At 34.3% G+C, this 17,254-nt stretch overlaps 1 protein-coding gene across 1 annotated transcript in view; it reads right to left on the bottom strand.

Annotated features, from left to right (window-relative positions):
* Positions 1–5,189: 5,189 nt before the first annotated feature.
* Positions 5,190–17,254, bottom strand: part of SYCP1 (synaptonemal complex protein 1) — a 128,305-nt gene continuing 116,240 nt past the window's right edge. The window contains exons 28-30 of the mRNA XM_077767835.1: positions 13,600–13,743; positions 5,627–5,716; positions 5,190–5,533 (exon numbers count right to left, since the gene is read on the bottom strand). Of these exons, the coding sequence (XP_077623961.1) occupies positions 5,396–5,533; positions 5,627–5,716; positions 13,600–13,743 (372 nt within the window). The 3' untranslated portion in view covers positions 5,190–5,395. The remainder of the gene's footprint in view (positions 5,534–5,626; positions 5,717–13,599; positions 13,744–17,254) is intronic.

Genomic DNA, 17,254 nt, shown 5'->3' with positions numbered 1-17,254 from the left:
TAAATTAATCATGACCAGAGAATCTTGTATGCATGCATATGTAAAAGTATGCAACTAAATATACTACATTTATTATCTACACCTATCTGTGATTGAGAAAAACAGGAAAGGATTTTTTCCCCCAGGAGAGGGGGATTTGGCAGAGGGGGACCCTGATATATGTGGCAAGGGGAAGAAAGAAGAGGAAGACAAAAGCAAAAGAAAAAAGAAAGGACACTAAGATTTTAATGATTATATTTGTATTGACGTAAAGTATGTATATGTATAGAAATTCATTTTTCAAAACTATCTTTTCTTTTTAATTTTAATTGCTTTCATAGGCCTCAAATTACTGATCTATTGGAGTAGATCAATGAATGATCTTTTCAGTTCCTGCCACCTCTAAATTCTATGATTTCATAACTTAAATAATGGTAAGTCTTACCCGGTCTTCGTATGTCATTTCCTATTTCTAACCCAGAGCTGACCTGCCACTGATTAAAGTTCTGGATGTACTTCTACAGCCTGTGGACTATTAATTATACTGAATTCAGGTTGCCTGAATTATAAATAATTTATTTCTAACCTTTATATCAACCAAAGCAAGTTGTTCTCTGACATCATTAATTTACATTTACATGAAGGAGAGTTTAAAGTGATAAAATTATGGATTTTTTTTTTATGCTAGGTATAAGATATACTCTAAAAGTCTGGAACTTAAAATTTTTAGTCTAAGAAATTTTCCCATCTCTCACTGGACTATTTCCATAGCTGTGATAACATCACCCTGTTCAAACTGACCTTTAATGAGCATTCTAAAAACAAGTCTTTTCCAATTATGAGGATGAGTGATAGAGTTGGGAGACCTTCTAAATATTTGTTACACTTTTGTAAAACTTAAATTTTAAAATACCATATTTTAAATAATAAAGTCTTATTTTCCTTGCTTAAACTCTATTCAATTTTCCATATTAAAAAGTCCAAGCTTTGGAATATAACATACTACATAAAGAGACTGTGGTTCTCCTAACTACTTTTCAGCCCATCTTTTATATTGCTCTTTCTTCTGCCTTAATTTTCCCTTGTCCTTCTTATACACACACCTATAGCATTCTTTTTTATGTCCAAAATTCATCTCTTCTAGAAGGCCTTCTCTGAAGCCAAGACATGAAATTATCTTAGACATCTCTGTATCTCTTACATACTGTTGAATTACTTACATTATAAGTAAATCATTTGTTTACACATTTATATTTGCTACTGGACATCAATTCATTGAGAGCAGAGATTATATATCATATAGATAATCCCAAATTCAATTATTTATGCTTTCAAGTATTGCCACTCAGAATGATTGGACACATTGGAATACTCCCTTCTTGAATCACTTCGTTCTTTAAACTTCCATGATTCTTTACACCTCACCTGTCTCTCCTTCTTAGCCTTTGCAGCAATGCCTCTGTTGCTTGACTTTTAAATGTTCCATTATCCCAAGGCTGAGTATTAACTCTTTTATAGAACTACACACTATCCACAGAGAGAGTGCACGCAGTCCAATGTTTTAAATGGCATGTATATGCCAATGATTACTAAATAATGACCCTTCTGGAGAACTTCAGATTCATTTGTTCAAGGATCTATTCAATGTCTCCACTTAGATATCAAAGATATCTCAAATATTATGTAGCCCCTGCCCCCAAATATGACATCAAAACTTCAAGACCCAACTTTGTACCTTCGTTTTCCCTCACTTCATCCTTATTTCAAGCCAATCTGTCAGCAAATCTTCAGTTGTTTCCCTTTTTGCAGCAAACTTGGAAGTCAGTTGTTAAACATGGAAAAACTGAAAGTTGGAAGTAGCCAGGTTTCCTGAATCACTGCCTGGAGGAATGCCGCTCACTAAATAGGAACATTTATGTTGGAGTTTAGATAAGTGAAAAGTTGATGGTAATTAGCCAGAGAAGATTGGTAGCTTATACACTAGTCTTGTTTCATTTTAAAATGTTTGAGCCTGATGGCTCAGTGTTGAGCATCGGACTCTGGATTTTAGCTCAGGTCATGATCTCAGTTTGTAGGGTTAAGCCCCTGGTCAGCTCTGACAGCTCTGCTCTGACAGCTTGGAGCCTGCTTAGGGTTCTCTCTCTTTCTCTGCCCCTCTCTAACTCACATTCTCTCTCTCAAAATAAATATTAAAAAAAAATAAAGTGTTTGAAAATATATAGCTTCAAATACCAAATATCACATTATCAAGACTAATAATCTTCTAAAAACTACTTGCTCATGGGGCGCCTGGGTGGCTTAGTCGTTTAAGCGTCCGACTTTCGCTTAGGTCATGATCTCGCGGTTCGTGGGTTTGAGCCCCGCGTCGGGCTCTGTGCTGACTGCCAGCTCAGAGCCTGGAGCCTGTTTCAGAGTCTGTGACTCCCTCTCTCTCTGACCCTCCCCTGCTCACGCTGTCTCTCTCTCCTAGAAATAAATAAAACATTAAAAAAAAATCTCTAAAAAAAAAAAACAAAAAAACCCTACTTGCTCAGGAGACTATAAAATTTCAGTTAAGATATCAGAAAGCTAGGAATCCCCAAACCATTTCTGGTTATCAAGTATAGTCAAAGGCTTACAAATTAAAGGAGGAAGACAATTTCTGTAACGTTATACAGTATTCCCATTTTTTCTTGGCAAACACAATTCGACACTATGGGAGAATTAGAGTTCTACTACACCAAAATTGTTAGAGACAACTCTAGAACTATTTTTTATCTCATTGTCAGATGCCAGTTCATTCACTTCCCTAGCTTATTAATCTTTTACCTACTAATTTTTCTACAATCTCCCAACACTTTCTCCTCCACTCTCATTCTCAATGTGTGATCTTAATTCTTACTTCCCTAGGAAAATTGAAGTTATGGAACCACTTCTACAAACTCCTATCCACTTACCAACATCTTGTGTGATACACTCTTCCATTTCTCTGGTTACTATGGTAGAACTTTTATTTTCCTAGGTAAGCCCTAGCACTTTAATTTTCGACTCTATTCTGTTCCTCTTGACTATCATAGAGTATTCTACAAAAAAGAAATCTTCCCTCTCTCCTGCATAATCATTTTCCCCAATCCTTAATCTTTCCCTAATTATTAAACATGCTATTAATTCTTACATATTAAAAAAAATCTCTTGATCCATTTCTAGTAACAGCTTCATTTATCTTCTTCCCTTTAAAGTGTAACTTCTTCTGTTTCTTACGCTTTTTAAAAAATATTTTTGAGAGAGAGCACAAGCAGGGGAGGGGCCATAAAGAGAGAGAGACCAAGGATCCAAGAGCCTGATGCGAGGCTTGAACTAACAAACTATGAGATCATGACCTGAGCTAAAGTCAGATGCTTAACCAACTGAGCCACCCAGGCATCTGCTTCTTACTCTTGATGCAGATGCTATCTTCACTTTCTCTACTCCCATTCTTTCCCTAACTGTCTGCTTCAATCAAATTCCATTTCACTCAAACTACCACTCTTAAGATCATCCAGGACCTCCGCATTAACACCACCTTAATCAATTTTACCTCTGAGCAGTATTTAACACAATTTATCACTCCCTCTTTGTTGACATGCTTTCTTGCTTGGCTTATCAGTCGTGGCTAATCCTTTGATGGTTTCTTATCATTTCTCTAATCTCCTCTTTTCTAGGTACAGTCATGATTATATGCCATGATTATACATGATCTCATCCATTGCTTTAAATATGCTGTTAACTCCCACCAAATGTATATCACTACCCTAAACTGGTCTCTAAGCCTACTTACCATCCCTTATTTGGATGTCTAATAGGCATTTCAAACCTGACATGTCCAAAACTACATTGCTTAGGCCAAAAATAATAAGTTACGCTTGGCTCTTTCTCTTATCATGTCCAAATCTAATCTTCAAAGCAGATCCAGAAGTTGACCACCTTATTCCTCTGCTGCTTTTGTTCAAGTCATACCATCTCTCATATGCATTAATAAAATAACTTCCTGGGGCACCTGGGTGGCTCAATCAGTTGAGTGTCCAACTCTTGATTTTGGCTCAGGTCATGATCCCAGGGTCATGGGATTGAGCCCCAAGTTGGGCTCCATGCTGGGCATGGAACCTACTTAAGATTCTCTCTCCCCCGCTCTGGCACTCTCCCCCACTTGCTCTAAAATAAAACTTAAAAAAATAATTTCCTGTTTTGTTTTAGCCCTTTGTCTTCTTTTCAAAATCTGTTCTCAATAGTCAGAAAGATCCTTATGTTAAAACTTGAGTCAGATCATAGCTCTCCTTTGCTAAAAAATACTATTAATTTCACATCTTACTCAGAATAAAGGCCAGAGTTCTTACAGAAGTTACAAGCACTACATAAACTGCCCACCCAAACTCCCCATCCTGTCTAAGACCAGACCTTTTCTCCTTCTATTCTTCCTTTTGCTCATGATTCTCCAGCTACAGTGACCTCTTTGCTGCTTCTCAAACACACTAGGCACACCTCTACCTCTGGGTCTGTGTGCTTCCTGTTCCTTGCACCAGGAATGTACTCACCCAGATAGCCACCTGGCTCACTTGTTAGTCATCAGATCTTCAAATGTCATCTCAGTGAAGCCTACCCTACACAAAAATTCAACCTTCTTCATACTCCCCAGTACTCTTGTTTTGTTTCTCCTAGCAATTATCATTAACTAATGCACTACCTGTTTTGGTTTTTAAATTCTTTTTCTTGTCTATTTCCCTCATTAACATGTAAGTTCTAGAAGAACAGAGGGTTTCTCTTTCTGCTTTGTTCATTGTCATATCTCCAGTATCTAGAACTGTGCTTTACTCTTAGTGGGCATTCCATAAATATTTGCTTAAATTAATAAGTGTTGAGTAAATAATATTATGAAGGCATACTGGTATAGCCTTTTTTCCCCCTACAACTAACGGCCATTTGTCAACTTTATATATAGATAAAGCTTCTTCAGAGCTATGAAACTTCACCAAAAAGAATATTTTAAAAACAAATATTATCAAAATTATGATTAGCTGTTCAGATAACCTCACAGAATCAATGAAAATCATTTATTTGCATCCAAAATATTTTAACGGTAAAGAATAAAGAAAAATCTCAAAGTGTTCCTAACATTTAATGGATAACTTTACAAATTTGAAAACTTAGCTAAAACAGTTATCATGAATACAAAAAAAGATAAAAACAAAATACAATCATATTATTATTTGAATATAATTATAAGTTTTCAGGTAACAATGTGGTTATTTCAATATAGGCCAAAATGTAAAAATTAAAAAAAACACATTATTTATGCAAATATAAGTCTCATTTTCAGAAAATGTTTGGCTCTTCAGAAAATAAACATTTTTAATTAACTATAAATGTTATTAGGCTCCTTAATCACACTGATTTTCTGAAATTAAATGAATAGCTTTTCTGCATCCTTTAGTTTTTTTTTCCTATCCATTTTGGCAATTACAGCCCAACGGTCTTCCCTCATCTTCCTCATAGCTCCAAACTTCAGTGTGGATCCAGGAGTTGTAGGAGGTGGAGGGGTCTGAATATAAAATAAAAACCACAATATATTTAATTTAAAAAGATCAAGTCAGCTTCTGAAATTTGCTTTCAGAAGTAAAAAAATAAAAGCTACCTGTTTTGGTGTTCTGACACAAAGATGAGAAGTTGGTTGATTATTATTCTTGTACAGTTTTTTCAGTGTCTCTTCTTCTGCAACCATGCCCTTAAATAAAAATACAAAAATATTAATTGGGGGCCTGTCAAATTAACTTACTATTAAGATTTTGTCTACATATCAGAGAGGAGGAGAAAAATGAAGAAGGGAAAAGAAGAAGAAAGGAGGTGAGAGAAGGGAGGAGAAAGAGGAGAGAAAAAAGAAGAAAATCTGAAGACAATGACAAAACAAATACTTCATCTGCCAAACGAGGACATAGATTTGGATTCTATTAACCATGTTCCTGTTATGTGAAATACAAGATATGCATGTGTAGTACTTTTTTACTGATTTCTATTTCAGTTTAAGAGTCTTTATGCTACTACTTTCCCTTCCCCTTCCCCCCAGCCCACTTATTCAAACTCACACTTCGGCTTTATAATAAGCATTTATAATCCTATAAAACTATAATGTTATTGATTATCAATTTATGAGTATTGTAATGCCCCTAAACAATAATAGCTCATACTTATTTAGTACTTTATGTTAGGCACTGTTTTAAGCACTTCATATATTTTAGCTTTAATCCTCACAACAATTTTATGAAGTAGGTATACTATTATTATCCCCATTTTGAGGATGAAGAACTGAGACACAGAAATATTAAGTAACTTGCCTAAGATTATACAGCTAGTAAGAGGTGGAGCCAGTATTTAAATCCAGGTAGGCTCTTAATAAATATACTACACAGATTTAGTCAGGTAAGTAATCGGTTTACATTATCTTTTCCTCCTCACTAATGTCACATTTACAGAAGCTTCATGAATAAAAATATTCAAAGAGATTTTCATGAATTCTAAGACTTCAGAAGAATTCAGTAAGTCATAAAGAGCTGCTCAAAACCAGTATGTACCAACTGATTAGCTTAGAAACATTTTTTAAATCATCTTGTAAACTATTATTAAAATTTTACTCAGTACCTAGCAAACTGATAATTAAGTACTGCCCATATAAAAATAATAAATTAACCCATTTAAAACAAAACCTTATCTGTCCTTATAACTCTGTAATATTCATCTTTTCATGTGCTTATTGGCCATTTGTATATTCCTCTTTGAAGAAATGTCTATTCAAGTCCTTTGTCCATTTTAAAATTCGGCTGTATGGTTTTTGCTGTTTAGTTATAGGAATTCCTTATGTGTTCTAGATATTAATCCCTTTTCAGATACATGATTGAAAATATTTTCTGCCATCCTCTAGCTTGTCCTTTCACTTTCTTAATAGTATCCTTGGATGCACAAAAATTCTTAATTTTGAAGTCAAATTGATCTATTTTCTCCTTCCTTATCTGTTTTTGGTGTCATACCCACGATGCCCTTGCCAAATTCAACATCGTGAAAATTTTCCCAATATTTTCTTCTAAGAGCTTCGTGGTTTTAGCTATTAAGTTCAGATCTTTGATCTATTTTGAGTCAATTTTTATATGTCATACAAAATAAGAGTCCAACTTCATTCTTTTACATGTGGATATGCAGTTCTAGCACCATTTGTTGAACAAAAAATGTCCTCTCTACCCACTGAATAGTCTTGGCATTTTTTTTTAAGTTTATTTATTTATTTTTGAGAGACAGAGCATAAACAGGGGAAGGGCAGAGAGAGGAGACACAGAATCTGACGTAGGCTCCAGGCTCTGAGCTAGCTGTCAGAACAGAGCCCATCGTGGGGCTCGAACTCATGAACTGCGAGATCATGACCTGAGCTGAAGTCAGCTGCTTAACCAACTGAGCCATCCAGGTGCCCCAAGGTCTCAGCACTCTTGTCAAAAATCAATAGATTATATTTGTGAGGATTTATTTCTGGGCTATTTTATTCCATTGGTCTATATATCTGTCCTTACCCTAGTACTAATCTGTTTAAATTACTAGCTTTATAGAAAATTTCAAAGTTGAGAACTGTGAGTCTTCCAACATTATCCCTCTTTTTCAAAAGTGTTTTAGCTATTTGGAGACCCTTGCAATTCTATATGAATTTTAGTATCAGAGGCAGTTTTGACATCTTAACAATGTTGTCTTCCTATCCATAGCAAAACTTTCTTCTATTTCTTTAGGTCTTAATTTCTTTTAGCAATGTTTTATAGTTTTCATTGTATTTCAGTGTTTTATCTTCTTGGTTAGATTTGTACCTACATAATCTGTTTAGAGGATACTGTATATGGATTGTTTTTTTAACTTCCTTTTGGGTTTTAATCATTGCTGGTGTATAGAAACATAACTGATGTCATGTGTTCTCATACCCTTCCATGTTGCTGAATTCATTTATTATTAGTTCTAGCAGCCTTCTTGTGGAGTCTTTGTGATTTTCAGTGGATAGGATCATGGATGGCATCTGCACATAGTTGTTGTACCCTATACTCTATTTGTATGTCTGCTTTTTCTCTCTCTCCCTCTCCCTTGGTCTTTTTTGTCTTGGCTATAACTTCTAGGACAATGTTGACTAGCAAAGGTGAAAATGGATATCCTTGTCTCATTCTTCATCTTAGGAGGAAGTTCTGCTTCTGTTACCACTGAGTATGATGTTAGCTGTCCATTTTTTAAGTGCATTTTATCATGCTGAGGAATTTTCCCTTTATTACTAGCTTTATAAGAGTTTTTATCATGAAAAACTGTTGTTGTTGAGTGCCTTTTCTATACCAATGAGGATGATCATATGGCACTTCCCCCTTTATTCTGTTAGTGATATATTACATTGATTTTCTTATACTGAACCACCTGGTATTTCTCAGATAAATCCCACTTGGTCATGGTGAACAGACCTTTGTAATATGAGGTGGAATTTGACTTACTAATATTTTGTTGAGGACTTTTACATCTACATTCATAAAAGATAATGGTCTTTAATTTTTTTTTCTAGTAATATCCTTATTTTGCTTTGGTATCAAGGTGATGCTGGCCTCAGGGAATGAGTTAGCAAGAATTCTCTAATTTTTTTTAGCTTGAGAAGGTTATATCCCCAAATGTTTGATACAATCCATCAATGAAACCATCTGGTCCAAGGCTTTTCTTAGTTGAACGTTTTTTGATTACTGATTCAAATTCTTTGCTTACTGTAGATAAGTCTGTTGAGGTTTTCTATTTCTTCTTGAATCAGTTTAGGTCATTTGTGTTTCAAGGATTTTACCCATTTGTCCATTTCTTCTAGGTTATAAAATTTGTTGGCATATATTCACAGTATTTTCTTTTTATCTATGAATAATTGGTAATAATGTATCCACTTTCATTTGATTCAAGTTATTTACATCTTGTTAGTCTAGCCAAAGATTTATCAATTTTGTTCAAATAAACAAATTTTGGTTTCATTGATTTTCTCTATTGTTTTCTATTCTCTAACTTATCTCCCTTTGAATCTTATTTTATCCTTCTTTCTGCCAACTTTGGGTTTAGTTTGTTTATCTTTTTCTAGTTACATAAAGTGTAAAGTTAATTTACTGATTTGAGATCTTTTTTAGTAGGAAATTTGGGAGCTATGCCTTTCCTCTGAGTGTGGTTTTTGTTGTATCACATAAGTCTTGATATACTGTTTTCATTTTTATTCATATCTAAGTCTTAATTTCCCTTGTCATTTCTTCTCTGACTCATCGGTTGATTAAAAGTATGTTAATTTTCACAAATTTGTGAATTTTCTAATTTTCCTACTCTTACTGATTTCTAATTTTATCCCATTGTAGTCAGAGAAGATACCTTGTATAATGTCTTTTAAAAATATACTGAGACTTGTTTTGTGATCCATATGGTTTATCCTGAAGAATATTCCATGTGCACTTGAAAAGGATGTGTATTCTATTGTTGTTGAATGTTTTGTATAGATCTGTAAGATCGATTTGGTTTATTGTGTTTTTCCAGTCCTCTATTTCCTTACTTATCTTCTGTCTGGTTGTTTTATCCTTTATTGAAGGTGGGGTATTGAAATACCCAATCATTTGATGTAGAACTATTTCTCCCTTCAATTTTGTAAAGACTTGCCATGTATCTTGAGGATCTGTTATTAGGTGTAAATGTTTAAAACTGTCATATCTTCTTGCTGTACTGAACCTCTTATTGATATAAAATGTCATTCTTTGCCTCTTGCACTTTTTGATTTGAAGCCTATTTTGTTGGAAACCAGCACAGATCTTTTATGATTACTATTTGCATGGACTATCTTTTTCCACCCTTTCTTTCACTTTCAATTTGTGTCTTTGGTTCTGAGTCTCTTTTAGTCAACTTACATATATAGTTGGATCATTCTTTAAAATCTATTCTGTAAATCTATGTTGATTGGAAAGTGTAATCCATTTAAAGTAATTACTGATAAAGAGAGACTAACTTCTGCTTATTTGCTATTTGTTTTCTATATGCCTTATAAGTTTCTTGTTGTTTCTTTCTCATTTTCTCCATTACTGTCTTCTTTTACGGTTAGGTGATTTTTTTTTGCAGTGAAATGTTTTGATTCCCTTTTCATTTCTTTCATGTATATTATACAGATTTTTTGTATGGATACCATGGAGATTACATTTAACATCCTATAATGTTATAACACTCTAATTTGAATTTATACCAACTTCACTTCAATAGCCTACAAAAATTCTGCTCTTATACAACTCCATGCCCCTTTTCTGTTACTGATGACACAAATTACATCTTTATAGTTTGGGTGCCCGGGAATGTAGATTAACAATTTGGATGCATTTCTTTCAAATCCTGTAGAAAATAAAAAGTGGAGTTACAAACCAAATTACAAGGCTAGCTTTATAATTTCCTGTGTAAATTATTTGGTAACTCTTTCAGCTTTTGTTTATCTGGGAATGTCTTAATTTCTCCCACATTTTTGAAGAACAGTTTTAGCAGGTATCAAATTCTCAGTTGACAATTCTGTTCTTTCAACACTTTGAATATGGAAAACTATTCCCTTCTGGCCTCCAAATCTTCTCAGTGAGAAATCAGCTTATAATCGTATTGAGAGTACATTTGTGATGAGTTCTACTTCTTTCAAGATTCTGTCTTTAGACAGTTTAATTATAATCTGTTTTGATGTCAGTCTGTTTGATTTTATCCTACTTAGAATTCAATGAGCTTTTTGGATTTTTAGATTCATTTTCCTTCATCAAAATTTGAGGTTTCAGCTATTACTTTTTCAAGTATTCTTTCTTCCCCTTTTTCTCTCTCTTCTTCTGGGACTCATTTAAAACATATAATGGTATGTTTGATTGTGTCCTACAAGTTTAAGGCTGCCTGTTTACTTTTGCTTTTCTCTTTCCTTTCCTCAAATTCAATAATTTCAATTATCCTATTTTTCAAATTCATCAATTCTTCTGCTTACTCAAATCTTTTTAATCTCTCCAATAAACTTTTCATTTTAAGTTATTATACTTTCAACTCCAGGATTCCTTCTTGGTTCTTTTTATAATTTCTCTTCATTGATATTCTCATTTTAGTTGTACATCATTTTTCTGTCTTTGTCTAAGTCTTCGTTTAGCTCTTTAAACATCTTTAAAACAGCTGTTTTGAAATCTTTGTCTAGTAAGCCCAACATGTGGGTTTCCTCGGGGACATTTTCTGTTGACTTGTTTTGTTCCTTTGTAAAAGCCATACTTTCCTTTTCTTTGTATACCCTTATGATTTTTGTTGAAAACTAGACATTTGAATCTTCCAATTAGATAGGTCTGCAAATCAAATTCTTCCCTTTCCCCAGGGTTTGTTGTAGTGGGTTAGTTTTGTTTCTGCTTTATGTTATACCACCTTCTGTGCCAAGGATCAGCATGAGGTAAAAATTTGATATCATCTCGGGTTTTTTCTGAATATGTCTTTCCCTGGGCACATACAGTGGTTTTAAATACCCCATAGATGTGACTGCTTTTGAACATACTAATTCTTAAATATCTGGCCCTCCAAAGAAGAAAAATGAAAAGAAGAGGGTAAAAGAAAACCAGGTATGGTTCATTTAAATCCCCCAGAAGACACAAACCAGAGAGGGTTGAAAGAATGACAGCTAGTTTCTGTGCCGGCACCTCAGTGATGAAAAGCAGCAATCATAATACAGAATACTGACCCTGATAGTCAGAGAAAAAGTCCTTATTGCTTACCCTGGCTATAGCAAGACCTGAGCATAGCTGTCTGCTACAGGACTATGGATTGGGTGATAGGTAGTCACAACTATTCTTAAGGTTGCAAAATTAATTATAATTTACCAAGTTTCAACCCTGAAAATTACAAGCATTCAGATAGTCTCCAGAGTTCCAAAATAGTTACTTCTGGAAATTTCTGCAAGTACAATTGCTATCTAGGTGGAGAAATAAATTCGTGCTATGTCCTACTCCACCATCTTTTCCAAGAGCACTCTACACAATCCACTTTTAAATCTAACTTCTTATGATAATTTGAATGTTCACCAAAATTTAAACGCAACAGTTAAGAAAATTATAAAAATAGTAACTTCAAATGATAATTATAACCAGATATGAAATGCCTTTTTAGACAAGTGTAAATAATTGTGTATACATATAATACTGTAGTATGTTTATTGTGCTGAAAAGTTGCGATGCTCCTTTTAAAAATGAGATGAGTCATTCTGAATCTCAGATCAGCTACAAAACGATCCTAAATTCACACTGCTAGAAAAATAGTAGGGATTCTAACCCTGGAGTGTCTAATTCCAGAACTCATAGTTTTTCTACTAATTCTCCTTACGTATTTACATATCTGGACTTCAGTTTAAGCTGAAAGTTACTATGTACATTATCTTACATAGGCTATGGAGCTAGATGGTCTATGTTCAAATTTTGGCTCCCTGCCTTACTAGCTCTGTGATCTTGGGTAAGCTACCTGTGTGACTCAGTTTCCTCTTCTGTAAAATGAGAGCAACACTGTCTATACTTCTTAAACAGGAGATTGTTCTAAGAAATAATCTATATAGTCTTTGAAATAGTGCTTGGTTCAGTTTTAATCATTAAAATGTTAATCAACATCTGTAAAACAAAGAGGTACTTGAGTAAGGATTCTGTATGTTTACTTCAATAATTAAAGTATTAAGACTTCAGCTACTCATTTTTCCAGAACAAAGCAGTCCCAAAGCAGTAGAAACGCTTGAAGAATCTCAAAAGTTGTAAGTGGCAATACTGAAACAAGTGCTTTTAACTGGAATTTTGTAATTAGAAATCTTTGGTATACTGCTTCTTGTTGTGTGATGAGATTTATTTGGTTTTAAATAAATGAATCTAAGTTTAACTATTCTCAATAAATCAATATTATAACTTCAGAAAATATTGGTTGGTATGTGTGGATACACCCATAGTAGGGAGTAATTAGTAATACAAACTGCTAGTGGAAGTATCTTCCTTAAACAACTCATCTTTAATACACTAACTCTTTAAGAACGATAGAAATGTTATACCTTGATACAGAGTTCAACCAAAAAGGGGTATAAAATGAAGTAACATGTATATTATTAGCAAAATCAAGAGGAGCCCTAAATAACAAATTTGGCTATAACAAGATACATCTAACCTTTCCAGGGAAGGGAAGGGAAGGGAAGGGAAGAGAAGGGAAGAGGAGGGGAGAGGAGGGGAGAGGAGGGGAGAGGGAGGAAGGAGGAGAAAGGGAGAGGGGGATGGGCGGAGGGGAAACAAAAAAAGAGAAAATGTGGTTAAAAACTCCATATAACACTCTGCTGGACAACAAGATGGTTAATCATCTCAGGTGTCAACTATGTTACATCAAGTAATTCAAAATGCCATGTTTACTGAAGTTAGATTATTTGAGCCCTATCCAAAATGCTGCAAAAGCATAGGGCTCTATGTTATAGTAGAGTTCTACTATATTTTACTATTGCAATTGTAGATCATCAAACATCGAAAAGTAATGTATAAAAATAATAAATAATGTAAACAAGTAATAAATACTGATTTGTAGTATTTTTACCAAAAGATCAGTAGTTTCTGAACTATCCGAGTTAATATCAAATTCAAAGACCATTTTTCTCTTTTTATTACTTTCTTCAGTAGGTATATTCTTGCATTCTCTTTGCTGAAGTTTTAGTTTCGTTGGTGTCTTCACAGTATATGCCTATCCAAAAAGAAAACAATACATTTTCCCATTAAAAAACCCATATTAATAAATGCAAGTTGAGTCTTTAGCAATCAATAACTCTCCATTATTAATGGGCTGAAATAGAAATTTTTGATAAGAATTTAAGTCAGGTATTTTTGATGCTAAAACAAGCAGACCCTAAGGACAGCGGTGAATCTGATTTCCAAAGCTGTCACATTATATTATTTTTAGTGTTCAGATTTCAAGCAAATATGAGACATGCAAGGAAACAAAAAAGTATGGCCCATCACAGGGCACGGGGTGGCACAATCAAAAGAAACCTAAGGAAGACCTGTCATGGACTTCCTAGACAAAGACTTTATTTTTATTTGTCTTTATCTATATTTATCTTATATTTTACTTATCTATTTTAAATATGTTCAAAAAGCTGAAGAAACCCATGTCTAAAGAAATAAAGTATAATGACAATACCTAACCAAATGGAGTTATAAGTAAAGATAGAAGTTATTTTATTTAAAAGAACGAAATTGAAAATCACAGTTGAAAAGTAAAAAAACTGAAATGAAAAGTTCAGTAGAGGGGCTCAATATCAGATTAAAGCAGAAAGAATCCATGAACTTGAAGATAGTTCAATTGATATTATCTAGTCTAATAAACAGAAGAAAAATAAACAGGGCCTCAGAGACTTGTAGGACACCATCAAGTATACCAACATACATATAATGGGAGTTCCAGGATAAGAGCAAGAAAAGGGCAGAAGAAATATTTGAAAAAATAATGGTTGAAAACCTCCCAAATTTGGTGAAGACATTATACACCCAAGAAGCTCAACAAACTCCAAGGAGGGATTTGACATACAATCAAACTGTCAAAAGTCAAGGACAAAGAGAAACTAGAAAAGCTGTAAGAGACAAGTGACTCATTACATACAGTTGATTTCTACCATAAACCATGGAGTTAAAAGAACTGTGGGTTGACTCCAAAGCACTTAAAGTGTTTCCAAATAATTCCATATACACCAAAACCATCCTTCAAAATGAAGGAGAAATTAAAATCTTCCTAGATAAACAAAAACTGAGAGAACAAGTGACTAGCAGACTTTTCCTCTAAGAAATACTAAGGGGAGCCCTTCAGGCTAAAAATCAAGGACACTATATTCAAATCTACATGAAGAAATAAACAATTCCAGTAAAGAAAACTGTATGATTATAAAAGGTAGTATACATGTGTTTCTGTTTATAATTATTTTTTCCTATCTAATCTAAAATATAGACACATAAAGCATAATTATTATACTGTTTTAATGGGCTTAAAATGTATAAATATGTGATTTGCATGACAATGATATCAAAGAGAGGGAATGAAACTAAATTGGGGCAAAGTTTTTGTATACCATTGAAATTATACTGGTATTAATTCAAACTAAATCATTTTAAGATGTTAATAGGTAAATCACTAAGAAAATAATTCAAAAGTATAATTTAAAAAAAAACCAAGAGGATTAAAATGGTATACTAGAAAATACCTAGGGGTACCTAAGGCTCAGTTGGTTAAGTGCCCAACTCTTGGTTTCAGCTCAGGTTATGAACACACAGTTTGTGAGTTCAAAGCTCTGTGCTGAGCTCCGTGCTGACGGCGCAGAGTCTACTTGGGATTCTCTCTCTCCCTCTCTTTCTCTGACCTTCCCCCACTCATGCACTCTCTCCCTCAAAATAAATAAATAAATAAACTTTAAAAATATAAGATCAAGAATAGCGAGGTATGACAACTAAATTCAGTGTGGTACCCTGAACTGAATCCTGGAAGAGTAAGAGAACATTAATGGAAAAATAAAATAAAGTCTAAAGTTTAGTTAACAGTAATGTATCAACGTATGTTTCTTAGTTTTGAAAAACATACATGGTAATGTAAAATGTTAACAATATAGAAAACTGGGTCACTGATATAAAGGAATTCTCTGTACTACTTTTGCAAGTTTTCTGTAAATCTAAAATTATGGTAAAGATGTTCTTTTTAAAAAAGTAAAGTCGGATCTTGGGCAAGATGGTGGAGAAGTAGGGAGCCCCGTGCATTTCGCTTGCACCCATATCTCAACAGAGAAGGCCTGAAGTCATAGGACACTGAGCCACAGGAGTTTGGGAAGAGAAAGAGACAGAATACACTGGGAAGGAAAACTCATAAATGCTTTGCATGTTTATTGGATTTGTCTGGGCATTTGTGTACCTTTGTTCCCTGTGTGGCCATCTGTCTGTTTTTCCTTCCAGGGTTACCTCAAGGAACAAGCCAAAGTACACATGGTGGAGAGTCCCAAATACCACTATGAGTAGGAAAATAAAATAACCAAGGTCTCAACAAGAGAGACCAAGAGATAACATTCAAAAAACATTCAAAAAATCCTGAATGGACAGGCCCTGGCAGTCAAAGAGCCCTATTTAATACAGCAGCACCTGAAGGTGCAGAGTACATAACAAGTTTTCAAAACTAACAAGAGATAGAAAGCTAACCAAAATGACGAAACAGAACTCTCCTCCAAAGAAATTCCAAGAAGAAATGACAGCTAAAGAACTGCTCAAGACAGATATAAGCAATATAACTGAACAAGAATTTAGAACAATAGTCATAAAATTAATCGCTGGGATTGAAAAAAGTATGGAAGACACCGAAAAATTATTGCTACAAAGACTATGGAGCTTAAAAATAGTTGTGATGAATTAAAAATGCTATAAATGAGATACATAATAAAATGGAGGCATCCAATGCACGGATTGAAGAGGCAGAAAAGAGAATACATGATTTAGAAAACACAATTATAGAAAAAGAGGAAGCTGAAAAAAAGAGAGATAAACTGATCCAGGAACACAAAAGGAGTTCTAGAGCTCAGCGATACAATCAAATGAAACAATATCCATATCATAGAATTCCAGAGGAGGAAGAGAGGGAAAGGCGCTGAAGGAGTCCTTGAACAAATTATAGCAGAGAACTTCCCCAACCTGGGGAGGGAAGTAGACATTGAAATCCAAGAGGCACAGAGAACTCCCCTCAGATGTAACTTGAATCGATCTTCTTCACGACATATCAAAGTGAAACTGGTAAAATATAAGGACAAAGAGAGAATACTGAAAGCAGCTAGGGAGAAAAGGACCCTAACGTACAAAGGGAAACCTATCAGAGTGGTGACAGACCTATCTACAGAAACTTGGCAGGCCAGAAAGGAATGGCAGGAGATCTTCAATGTGATGAACTAAAAAATATGCAGCCAAGAATCCTCTATCCAGCAATCCTGTCATTCAGAATAGAAGTAGAAATAAAAGTCTTTCCATATAAACAAAAATTGAAAGAATTCATCACCACTAAACCAGCCCTACAAGAAATCCTGAGGGGGACTCTCAGGGAAATGTTGCAAGGAACGCAAGACACCAGAGACACCACTGCAAGCATGAATCCCACAAAGGACATAATGACTCTAAACCCATATATTTCAATAATAACACTGAATGTAAATGGGCTGAATGCTCTAATCAAAAGA

Source organism: Crocuta crocuta, unplaced genomic scaffold (assembly GCF_008692635.1).
Source record: "Crocuta crocuta isolate KB4526 unplaced genomic scaffold, BGI_CrCroc_1.0 scaffold180, whole genome shotgun sequence".
Taxonomy (NCBI): Eukaryota; Metazoa; Chordata; class Mammalia; order Carnivora; family Hyaenidae; genus Crocuta; species Crocuta crocuta.
The sequence above is the reverse complement of the archived record's forward strand: the minus strand, read 5'-3'. Positions and strand labels throughout refer to the sequence as shown.